At 32.8% G+C, this 13,164-nt stretch overlaps 1 protein-coding gene across 2 annotated transcripts in view; it reads right to left on the bottom strand.

Moving 5' to 3' along the window:
- The window catches only part of RP1 (RP1 axonemal microtubule associated), a 213,712-nt gene that overhangs the window by 168,158 nt on the left and 32,390 nt on the right, over positions 1-13,164 (bottom strand). For both annotated transcript variants that reach the window (XM_087961737.1, XM_087961736.1), the window contains exons 4-7: positions 4,165-4,328; positions 2,328-2,414; positions 1,534-1,666; positions 510-661 (exon numbers count right to left, since the gene is read on the bottom strand). In XM_087961737.1, the coding sequence (XP_087817863.1) occupies positions 510-661; positions 1,534-1,666; positions 2,328-2,414; positions 4,165-4,328 (536 nt within the window). The remainder of the gene's footprint in view (positions 1-509; positions 662-1,533; positions 1,667-2,327; positions 2,415-4,164; positions 4,329-13,164) is intronic.

The following is a 13,164-nucleotide window of genomic DNA, read 5'->3' as shown; positions in this document are numbered from 1 at the left end:
AGTTCAGAGAACTGGCAAATACTACCTCTGACTGGAGATTTTACAGTATCCTTCCCCTGCCATGTCCACAGAACCAGTAGTAAAAAAAAAATCGAATCCCACCACTGGCTGAGCAGTTAAAAGACGCTAAGCTTGTCAGCTAGAGAACTGACAACCCAGATTGAAGACCTGGGCTCCATGCAATGGGATGAGCTCCCGGTACTTGCCCAGCTCCTGTCCACCTAGCAGTTCGAAAGCATGCAAATGCAAGTAGATAAATAGGTACCATTTCATTGGGAAGGTAACAGCATTCCATGAGCCATGCTGGCCACATGAGCATGGAAATGTCTTAGGACAATACTGGTTCCCTTGGCCAAGAAACAGAAATGAGCACTGTGCCCTAGAGTTGGATGTGACTGACAGGAAAACCTTTACCATTTTACCTACATTTCAGGTAAAAAAAAAGGACTTTCCTATATAGTATACCCATTTGGCAGTTTGTTCTATGGGAAGAGGGATAATTCACTCACTTGTCCTTTCATGTGTTTTTGAGACTTCATTGATCTATGCAGCTGTCGGCATCCTGTGTCACCTTTTTCTCCATTGATTGCTATGTAAACATCAGCTTCTGTCCCAGCATTCCAGAGATCACCAGTTATTACATGCACCTTGTACATTGCCACTGAAAATAAAAAAGTACAGCAATTTACTAACATTATGCTCTGTGTATAATTATTTTATATTGCTGTCTCAACATGTATCAATATCTTATTTATTCACTATATCTAGCTGACTATTTAAAGTACATGATTCTTTACAGTACATGATTCTGTAAAGTACATGATTCTGGGTTGCTCACAATTAAAAAAAATTAAAACATGCATAAATTAAAATAAAATATGTAGTGGTTAGAGAACCATAACAATTCCTCAACATACCCAAGAGATCAGTTCCATTCCATATCTGCAGCCCTAGGCTTTCAAAGGGTCTTCAAAGGGTCTTCAAAGAAACAGGTCTTCAAAGACTTATAAAAGGTGCACTGATTATGAAATGTACAGAATGCCAAATGTGACGTATCCATTTTATTTGTTACTCCTTTCCTAACACTCCTAAACCTGGAACATTTTTATCAGTGAGTGGAACTATCTATTCAAGTCTTCTAGATGATGATGAATGTTAGACTTGTAGATAGTCTATGCATATAGAGGTCTCAATGTCTAGACATTGGTTGATATGCCTGGCATCACCATGGAATTTCAATGTTTAGCAGTATATTAATTGTGGCACATTGCATTATTGCCTTTGAAAATTAATTCAGAAGCTTTAATAACTGCAAAATTTATTATATTATATCAAATACATGCAATATATATATATATATATATATATATATATATATATATATATATATATATATATATATATATATATATATATATATATATATATATATATATATATATATATATAATTTATATTTAACATAAATTCTTACACATAAATATCCTGAAATTACTCAATGAGCAGAATTGAGAGTCTTATCTGGAAGCTTACCTGGAAGAATGGGGTGTCCCTGATGCAAAACAGGAAGTTCCTGACTGATTTCACCTTCATTTTGAGCTTGTGTCAGCCACTTTTCAACAGAGAAATCATATTTTTCCCCTGTAACAAGATTCTGCAATTGCAACTGAAAGACAGACAATTGAATTTAGATTATTCTAAGATCTTTGCAGAAATGGAATAGGGTTTTTTTGCTATCACATTCCATTGTAATAGGACTGAGTCTTTTAAAAAAGACTCATTTTTCACACTCATTTTACAGGCATGGTGTATGACTTTTCCATGTGCAATGTAATGCAAAGGTTTCATATGCAGTTTTCATAGTATATGAGCATGTTTACATGTGTTTTTGCATATATGCTTTCCTGTAACTGTGCTTCTTCAAATTCTAAGAACAGGATTTTGCATATCCAAAGTGAACAAAATGATTTTACTCCATGCCCTGAAATATTCAAGAGACCCTAAAGAAATTTCAAGTCTATTAATTACATTCTATAACAGTGAAAACTTTTCCCTAAGAGACTATATTAACTTTACACTTAAAGCATGATTAGGATGATGTACAAATTATTTGTGTATTATACTATATTATATTATATAGGATATATTATACTATATCCTAGCATTCTGGTCATATAGCACATAATATGTTCATGACTGATATTTTGGGTGATATTTTCATTTTTCTAAGCTTTTCAAATGTAACAAGGGTTTATGGTACATGCAGTTCATTTATCATTAGAGTAGCATATAGACCTAAATAAATAAATAGCATTAATTTATGTCACCTCTTTGCAGTGCCAGGCAGGGGTTTCTCCAGAATTATTATGTCCTATCCGTATTTTGTATAGATCTCCCAAATCTTCCGTGTGAATCTGTTCGTATAATATAGCAAACCAGATAGTAGATCATATATCTTTTTGAAAACAAATATGTCATAATATAACTTCTTTCACTATATACGGTTTGTAATACTTTTCCAATCAAAACACTTTTAAGGAAATTCCAGAGAAATAGCTTCTACATTTTCAAATGAAACTAGTTACTTTGAATTTTACTTCATACTAAAGTATACCTAGATAATTATGTATCTCTTCCGAACATGTTGCCCTCAAAATGATTTGGCTCTTAATGATGATAAACTTCAGACATTGTGAAGAATATAATGGAATCAAACAGAAACTCTAAGACCTTAATTGTGAAGAACAGAGTATTCACTAGAATAACACTTGACAGTTATTCAAAGACTTAAAATGATCATTTTAGAGGCCAGAATTATTTCAACATAGGAAGATTACTGATTAATTTATTTTATTATAGCAATTATTGTTCAGTTTAATGTACATTTTTCAGGAACTAAGGTTCAATAAACTAAAAATTACACAATTACATTTGTGTAGTCATAAATGACACTGTTTTGACAAAGCATGAAATAAACTCATAACATTATGAGCTGCCAGCAGCTGTATTTCAATTTGAATCTTTTTTGTCCCATACATTTGAATAGACAAAAGGCCGGCAACCATCTGACCAATGGAATTCCAGCAATATTCCATTTCTGATTCTTCTAAAAGCTCTGAAAACCTCCCCCATTTGATCTACTTGTCCCTAACAACAAACTGCAATATCTACTAATAAATAGGCTATAGTGTACTGCTATCTTCACTAGATTTATATTAATGAAGTGGCAATGGCAGATTCAGAACTGTGTGCTAGTGTGTTGGTTGTGAAAATTTCCTTTAGCTTAAAAAAAAGAGAAAAAAACATCTAAAATAGATGTTCAAGCAGACTTAAGTTCAGATAGGGTAGTCTTATTTTTTTTGGAAAAAAAAACTATTAGGCATTAAGACATATTTTCAATTACTGTTGTGTATAAAATGTAATCACTATTTTACAGTAAAATAAAGGTTTGAAATGGTTTCTGCTCTTTACGCAACCCAACCTGTGTAATGGCCTAGATATCCCATTCTTCTGTTCTTTCTTCTTTTGGTAACAGAAAGACTGATATCAAGCTGTATTTTTTACCATGTGAGAAATAGCTCTCACAAAAGCAAGAAAAATCAGTCGTTTAAACAAGTCCCACCTATTTGTTTATACATTCTTCTGAAGTAAATCCCAAGCTAAGGATCAAAGTGGAAAAACAGTAACAGAAACTGTATTCATTTTAGCTGTTGTTGAGTGAGTTGCGTCACAAAGTGAAGCAGGCACATCATTATGAACTGTGGTGGTGCAGTGTTTAGAATGAAGTGTTGCAGACTGACTTTGCCCACTACCAGGAGTTCGATCCTGACCAACTCAAGGTTGACTCAGTCTTTTATCCTTCCAAGTTCAGTAAAATGAGGTCACAGATTGTTGGGGGCAATATGCTGACTCTGTAAACTACTTAGGGCTGTAAAGCACTATAAAGCGGTATGTAAGTCTAAGTGCTATTGCTGTTTTTGCAGCTAATATAATTTAAATAAAATGACTTGGCTCAAGTCTTGTGGCAATTGAAAATGGAAAATGGCACAATGATATGAAATGATACTGTTTCCCACACATAATCACATATTACTAATATTAAACAAATAAGATTTTTTAATTAAATGGCATTATTCCAAATTCTTGTTATAATAAATACCTTACCATAAATGTATCTGTGCTTCCTCTTTCAAACACTTTTTTCTCTTCCCCATATAGAAAGACAGCTCCTGAATTGCCTTGCTCCCCATATAAAGTGATATAAACTTGCGAGCTGGTCCCTGAAGATGGCTGGTCACTGGTAAAAATTACTACCTTCCATTTCATAGCTACAGAAACATAAAGAAGTTATTTAAAACTATGTTGCCGTTGGGAATATTTCCATCCCTATGAGATCAGCTCTTCCCTAAGTCAGGTCTAAGAGACCTGAATGTCAAATTACTTATTCTTCTTTAAGGTTTTATTACACATCTAGCCACATCTTGGTTTATAGCAGCTGGTTTATTATTGGCTGTTTTATTCAAAGGTGTGTATTGAAGATTGCTTTTATTTTATTTGGTATACTGCTTCCAGCTTTTAGGAGATAAAAACTATTTAAAACACACAATTATAACAATATTTAACAAAAGTGAAATTAATATACAGTTTGTAAAAATAGTGTACATAAAAGTTTTACTTCCTGGAGTTTGTGTATTCCATATCTAAATTATATTTACAACAACAAGAATGATAATATATTAACCCCTTAACACAGTGCATAAATTAATTTAAAATGGCAGCACTTAATAATAAAATTAAGGGCAGTGTCATTTAAAAATATAATAATTCAACATTTCCTTCAATAACTAGTAAATAAGATCAAATAATGTTAAGTGTGTCTCTAAAGCATATATAAAAACATAATCCCAAATATTTATCAATACTGCTGAAAATGAACACCAAATAATCCTTAGAAGTTGATACAGTGAAAGTAATTTTCAGTTCAAGATATAATAGTGTGGAGAATAGGGTGGAGTCGAAGAACACTGTCTTCTTACTCAGCATTCAGGTATTGCGTAGACTAGAGTATCAATCATGTATTCATTTAAATATATGTTTAAAAGTAAACAAAATTTGCAAGATCTTTTCTTTATTCTCTTCCTTTTTACCCCTTTGGAGAAGGAATCTGAAACCAGTTAAATTAAACCAGTTTTCCTTACACAAATATCTTTTTCCATAAACCTGACTGGAATTTACAACAATCATATTTGTTGGTGGCTCATCTTCTTATCTTCTCTCTTAGTTATTCAGGAAGGAACTCTGTCATTTATATTGGTTCATTTTGTCCCAATACTTGTGCCTCAATAATGACTTGCATTACTATTGATAGCAGCAACAAATCCTCATAGAATTATTATTTTTATAAAGGCTTTTTTTCACTGTTAAAATGCAGTGTTAGGTTCATTTGTTAATCCAACAGAGCAGTATTAAAGAAAGAAAAAGATAAAAAACTTGTTTCAAAACTTCAATCTAGATATCAAAGATAAAGGAATATTTTGTTCCTTCCAAGTAGTTTGTTCTTTTGGTTCTCTGAAAATAATTGTATCCTTGGGAGATTTAACTGGCAACAGTTACTTCCTTGCCTTAATACAAATAATCCTGAAAAATATAAATACAATGTACAGCTGACATACAGGTTTTATTAAGCAGCTCTAAACAGTTGCTATCCTAATAATTTGCTTCTAGTTTTTTTTTTTCAGAAACACCACTCAGAATAAGCAGCTTTCCCTATTTGTTCTCATAACTACTTTTCAATATGATACAGAAAATGGCCTTCCACATCTGGGCTGAAAAAAAGGGGAAATGCCACAAAAAATGGATATCCAATTGATAGCAAAAGGATGCAGAAAGGTAAATATCCAGAGAAAATCTTGATGATTGCAACCCAGATTTTGTAACCCTTACCATACATTAATCTTCCCTCACTAGTGTTTCTCTGTAATATAAGAATTGTCTCTATAAGATTCAGAAAAAAATAAGTTAAACCGCATCCAAATTTCTCACGTTGTAGATTTCAGATTGTCTTGTTATTTCTCTTTCTCTTTCTCATTCTGACATTGCAATGTATGATTTTATATACTATACTTAGATCGGACCGAAGGCGGCGTAGACCTAGAAAACCTAGAACTACACCGCCTTTGGTCCGATCTAAGTATAGTATATAAAATCATACATTGCAATGTCCTATCTGTCAATTTTCAGCTTCAACCATAACAACACAAGAGCAAACAATAGATACAAACTCAAGGATAATCACACAAAACTTGATTGCAGGAAATATGACTTCAGCAACAGAGTGGTCAATGTCGGGAATACTCTACCTGACTCTGTGGTTTCTTTCCCAAACCCCAAAAACTTTAACCGTAGACTGTCTACTATTTTTTATAAACAAATTTTATTGATTTTTTAAAGACAAACAAAACATAAGACATAAAGGCATAAAACCTCCTTTCTAAAAAAATTACTTATAAGTTTTAACAAGGCAAATAAAACATTATTTTTAAGGCATAGTTCCACATTATCACATTTCCATTTAAGCACATATATGTCTTTTCCAAATTTCTCATTATTTCTCCCTTCACTTTTATTCATTTATATTTCTTTCTATCAAGGTTTTATTAATTCTCAATCAAATATAAACATTTATACAGCATAGTTCCAAATTATCACATTTCCATTTAAACACCTATATATCTTTTCCGAATTTCTCATTGTTTCTCCCTTCACTTTTATTCAATTATATTTCTTTCTATCAAGGTTTTATTAATTCTCAATCAAACATGAACACAAAATACAAAACATAAAACAAGACATAAAAACATAAAACCTTCTTAATTATCATTTGTACATGTCTTTTCCAAATTTCTCATTGTTTCTCCCTTTAGTTTTATTCCTCCAAGGTTTTATTAATTTTCAATCAAACATAGCTAACCAAAACACAAAACATAAAACTTCTTTTGAAAAGTGGCTTAGCCCCGGGTTACATCTTTTTTTTACAGACCTAAATCAAATTCATGCTCACCTTATATACCATAGTAGACTGTCTACTATTGACGTCACCCTTTTCCTAAGAGGTCTGTAGGGGGCGTGCATAAGCACACCAACGTGCCTACCATCCCTGTCCTATTGTTTCTTTTATTTTTTATTTTTCTTATATGTATCCATGTAGTCATAACTATGTTTTTACTTATTATATTGTAAGCAATTGACAAAAATAAATAAATAAAATAAATAAATAAAACATCCCTCTGCATATTCAGTTATTATAGTCAGCAAGTGATGTAGTTGTTAAGGTTCTGTGTTCTGACCATAGTGACCCAAATTCAAATTCATTCCATAAAGTTCATCAAGTAACTTTGAAATAGCACTAGGTCAGTCAAATGTATCCCCACAAACATATACCAGTTTGATATTGTAACGATAAACAGTGGGGGAGTGGATTCTATGAGTATTGCCTTGAATTCCTGGAAGAAGAGCGACATCATAATCTATACGTATTAAAAGTGTACTCAATGCCTTGCTAAGTAAGTTTGATTTGTACCTGTCCAGTGTTACAGGTAAACCTCTTACTATACGTATAAGTGAAGTAATACTATATCTAGTTTACTAATGTATCTAAATATTATAGAGTAAAAATGGTGAAAAGAAATTTTTATTAATGACCCCAAGAAGAATGTGAGTGGTCAGATTGTTCTGCATATTGCAGGAGTAATTGCTATGGGGACATCTGCCATGGTACACCAGACCTCAACTCATTTACAATTTTCATATGATTAAAACAAATCCATGCTGACAAGATCAGATATCTCATTCATGTTTACTATGGTACCCTAATAATCTCAACTGGATCCTAGTTTGGTCTAGTAAATATGGATTTGCACATATAAAGTCAATCACATGGGTAGCCGCTAAGGATATATTTTATTATCTCTGTTCCATAAACTATTCCATTACTGAGAATAGTAATGATTTACATCTTGCAAAAGCAGGTGCTGAAAAAATAAATCAAGACAATTTTGATTTACAAAAATCATTTCTAAAATCAGTTACCGGTAGTGTCACCAAGCCTGGCATTTGCCTTCAATTTAGATTGTTCACCTCACAAGCAAATTAGGAGTCAAATTAATTGGAAATTATTTATTTTTCTTCATTCAGTAATATCACAACTTCATAATAGTAATTCAGTTTATTGTTCATAGTTTTATTGTGGAGGACAATAATTTTATTGTGCAGTAAGCTTAATGATATTTAAATTCAAATTCAAAATATTTATTACAATCAAAGACCAGTACAGTTAAAAATACTCAAAGAACATACAATTGAAAGTTTAGAATAAAATAATAATAAATAACAAATAAAATCTATATTAAAATCATAATTTGGCAGCCTATCTATCAGTTGCATGTAAACAAGAGCATGGCCTAAGCTATAATGTGACATTAATCCTTAAATTGTGAAAACCTATCGTTATTAGGTACTAAAATACAACAGGGTGATAATATCAAAAGATTTGGTGCATTAATTGTTTAAAATGGTTATAATGGATTATTCATCAAGTTCCAGTGAATCTTTAGTGCTGCTGTGCAGAATCTAGCTATTTGTGCTGGGACTACAAAGTTAAATCTTTAAGCAACCACTGAAGATAAACAGTACTGGAACAGCCGGTATGCCTATTAATTAATAGGAAAATAAATCTTGCTCAAATGTCTCTATAAAAAGAACAGAAGGAAGGACGTGTCCAGAGGATTCCATGTCTCCAGAATCACAGAGACAGAGTCTTTCAATCAATGGTATTCCTTTATTTTGCTGTCCAAGACAGCAAGCTTAATAATAAACATTGTTTTAACAGAATGTACATTTTTATTTACACAAAAACATAGCTACCATTGGCTTGTCAGGAAATATGAACCAGAAATAATTGCTATTCAACTTAGACTTTAGATAGGATTAATAAGGCAGAGGGATATGAAAACTATTATCTGGCTATCTCTCTGTATTTATCTATACATACTTCCATACAAATTTAGACAGTAGCCAAATTCTTAAGGACTCTGGGCAGTTTAAAAATAAAAACCAACATATGGAGAAACAAGTAACAAGTAACAACAATATACCAAGTCAGCAAACAAAGATATAGATTAGCTCCATGGTCCTTCTATTTGTCAGATCTTCCCATGGTGAAGGAGAGTCATGAAAGGACGTCTCCTTCATTTGCCTGAGCTTTGATAGAAATTCAAAAAATTCTGCTTTGCTAATTCTCCTGATCATTTAAAGATTATTATTTGTTCTGACAAATGTTAATTGACCCTATCCCATTCCCCTTCCATATTTCTTCAATGCTTAAAAGGAAACATTGAAGAATACATAATATTGGGGATGAGCTATTCTTAAGATTCATGTGAACAAAGGCTTAAGAATTTGTATTTCATTCAATTTAGGAAGATGCCAAAGAATATAGGTAGTTAATGTCTGAAGAACAAAAATGGCTACTTCCATAAACATCAAAATATCAAAGTATTTCACGTGTTTCTGATCTTAAATATCATAACATAAATAAGCTTAATACATGACAATAGATGTCACTCAGGAATGAGCTGCGGAGTTCTTGGTACTCTGGTTGCAGACATTTCATTACCTAACTAAGTAAGATCATGTGGGGTTGCTGCCTATTTCTGTCAGTCTGTCTCTCTGTCTGTCTTTCTGTCTGTCTGTCGTTGAATGTATCCATGTGTTGTAAGATTAAAGAATTTTCATCATGTTTCTGGCTGCTAATTGATATTTATGGATGCCCTCTGCTAGTATTCTGCCACATGCCTTTACAGTGGCTGTTGCAGTCTTGCATTGGATATTGTAGATGATGCCTGATTTTTCTTCTTACGGGGGTACTGGGTCTTTTGGTTTATTTAAGATGTTTTGGAAGGTTTTGCTTAGTTTGTGTGCTACAACGATGCCAAGTGGTTACAGTTGGAACCTCTGGTCACGAATGCTTCCGTTCACGACCAAATCAGGTGACAACCATTTTTTTTTACTTCTGGTCGCGAACAGGTGCTCAAGTGGCAACTCCATCCGCACCAATTTCCCCTTCCATGCCGTACCATTTTTTTTACGCTCATGCACTTCCATTGACGACCAAGTCAGGTAACTGAATTCTTGGAACAGATTATAGTCATCACCTGAGGTTCTACTGTGTATTAGCCTGCTGGTTGTTTCTGAAATTTTTAATATATGGGAACATTGTCCTTTACCTAGATTGCACTAGTTATGCTGTAGTAACTACAATCACTTTTTTGTTACAAAGTTGCATGGGTAAAGAGAGAGAGAGAGAACTGAATAAGTACTTTTCCCCCCTTTAGTTTGAACGTCCATAAAATAGATGTGTAGTGTTTCATTTAAAAAGTTACTATACTTACTAACAACAAATACAGGTATATTTTGCCATAATTAATTGAGGTTCTTAAAATTGTTGTTAAGAATAGTTTTGAAATGAGGAAGAATTTCAAATTATTAGCATGGCTGCTTTTAAAGATCTGCCTCATGAGGGCTGTTTAACTGTGATTTTCTATTTTTTCAGTTTTCAGAGTTGTCTCTTTACTACTAAGATTCAATCAGTTATGTAAAGAACCAACTGCAGACTCCCAGTTATAAGGGAAATAAACCACTTTCCCTCTGGTGCATTGTAATTTTCTGAGTAAAAGACGCAGAAACTCTTTTCCCTGATGATCACTGATATATAATGGTTCTAATTTGAAAATTATTTCACTTGCTGGAATACTTGTACCACTGCTTTTTCATCTGAATTAATCTGCTACAGATAATTTGTGCTTGAAGGCAATTAATTTCAGTCCAGGAAGCTAAACTGGGTTTATTTCTCTTGCCTTTCTTCCCCTGTTCAATTACCTCTTGCCTACTACCTAGTTCTGCTTCTCTATCTAGTTTTTTCTTGCTTTCTAAAGGCAGCTGGTACACGTTCCCTTCAATCTATCTCTATTGATTTCTTCTTTTTCTTTCTCTTTCTCTGTCTCCTTCTCCCTCACAGAAGGAAAAAAAAGCAGTGTGTTTTGAGTTTATTTCTGTGTGTAAAAAAAGAATGGTTGGTATCTGCAGAGGGAGGATTAATTCATTTTATTTCATAGGACGTTAATTTTAGTCAACAGTTTGATAAAAACCCAGTTCTTAAATATATTATATATATATACATTTATAATATAAATATATTATAAATATATGTGCACCAATATATACTTGTGTATATTAAATATTACTGGATGACAGAACAAGCTTATTTTAAGCTGGAAATGGCAGTGTTAAGTTGATAAGATGAATGTTTGTCTTCTGTTTGAGTGAATCCATGAGTCAGATATCAATTCAACTGCTACTCACTCTTTATCAATTACCATTAGGATATCTATCTATCTATCTATCTATCTATCTATCTATCTATCTATCTATCTATTTCTACAGTTCTTTTTCTTTAATGCTCATAAAATTATGGAGTTTTGCCATTTAATCTTGTGATAGACACAAACAATATATCTTTATTCTAATATTACCTGAACTTTTTGGATGAAAAGTCTGCATTTTCTACAGAAAAGGTAAAAATACAGAGAAAAACAAGCAACCAAAAATATTTTTTGTTGAATGGTGGTTTTTGTTTAAATATTAATAAAAGTTGCAAAGTCTGAACACTTCTATCTTTCAGATACAGAGTTATTTTCCAGTAATTCATTTTTATGAAATTCCTTTGATAGTAATAAGCTTCATTTTGACTACTTGCTATAAAATGTTCTAATAAAGGAGTCCTTTTTCTCCCAACAAATTGATCGGTATTACTTCTTGTGCTTTGATAGCTAGATAAATTATTACTGTGTTCTACAGTTATCCCACCAAGAGCATCATCTTTCCTTGTACTACTTTCATGATTCTTGTATACCTCTGGCTTTAATAGCATTCCTTTAGTAACCTTTGTGATATTACAGAGAGAATGTAGAGATAAAGGTAACTTAAAATTATTACAATTTGTAATATCTAAGATGTTCTCAGTGTAATGTCTTCCAAAAATGTTAACTGAAATCTTATTCATGCAGCTGATCTTCAGCTGATCATGGGGTTTGCTGAGTTTAATTATACATTTATCTTTTCCTATGGATTTATTTATCAAGTATGGTAGCCAGATTAGATTTTCAATATCAGACGCTTTTTGATAAGCACATCCTCTGATCCGCTCATTCAGTGGTTTTATGAGAGCTGTCAGTATGGGACAATGTTGTCCACAAATAGCATGGAGTTTATCTAAAGAATCTTGAGTCTCAGGCCTATTCCTGTTTGAAGTAGCATTCCTAGTTGGCTGGGTCTGAACTAGAGTATCATCTGTAATCTGATCTAGAGGGTGTATTCGATTGTTAGGTAATTTCAAATCGACCATTGAGAATGCTGGGGAATAGCTGTTCAGCTCTGTGCAATATTCTGAAGAAGTGTTGCATCCCTTCTTCTTATTTGGGCTGTTATTGCATTTTATACCTGGACCATCCGGAAAAGGCTCTGATTCACTATTATGAGGCATGTTGAAGTAATTGCCTTCATTGCCACAAGGCTTTGCCATATCTTCCAAATCAGAAGATGATATTTCTTTCAATGCTGACCTTAGCACCATATTCTGCAAATGAGAATACGGAGCATCACTACTATGATTGTCAAAAAAAGTATCAGCTGATGTTGTATCCATATTGCCATACATTCCACTGTTGTCAGGAGGTGATTTTCTTATTAAATGGTTTTCTTTAAGAAGCCATTTTCCTTTATCGATCAGCGTCCCTTCATCTTCAGCAATCTGGGCCTTAAACTCACTGTGCTGGTTAGCATTTTGGAGTGAACAATCAGCATTATATGTTTCTTCCCCATTAAGGGTTGGCAAAATAGCATCTTCATTGCTGATTTTATTTAAATCACAGTTATTGTGTGATATTAATGAAGAAGCTACTTTATCCTCAGGCCATCCATTATGAGCTTGACAAAGCAAAGTGATTTTATCACTGATTACATGTACAGAATTATATTCTATATCTTTGGATAGCATCTGACCCAAATATGGAGAACTAGGCTTGGAAATGGGTTTAAATGCAGTTTCTG

The sequence above is a fragment of the Notechis scutatus genome, chromosome 3 (genome assembly GCF_049901735.1).
Source record: "Notechis scutatus isolate UNSWTSFEM ecotype Mainland chromosome 3, rNotScu1.2, whole genome shotgun sequence".
NCBI lineage: Eukaryota > Metazoa > Chordata > Lepidosauria > Squamata > Elapidae > Notechis > Notechis scutatus.
Note: the sequence above shows the minus strand (reverse complement) of the source record. Positions and strands in the feature narration are given on the sequence as shown.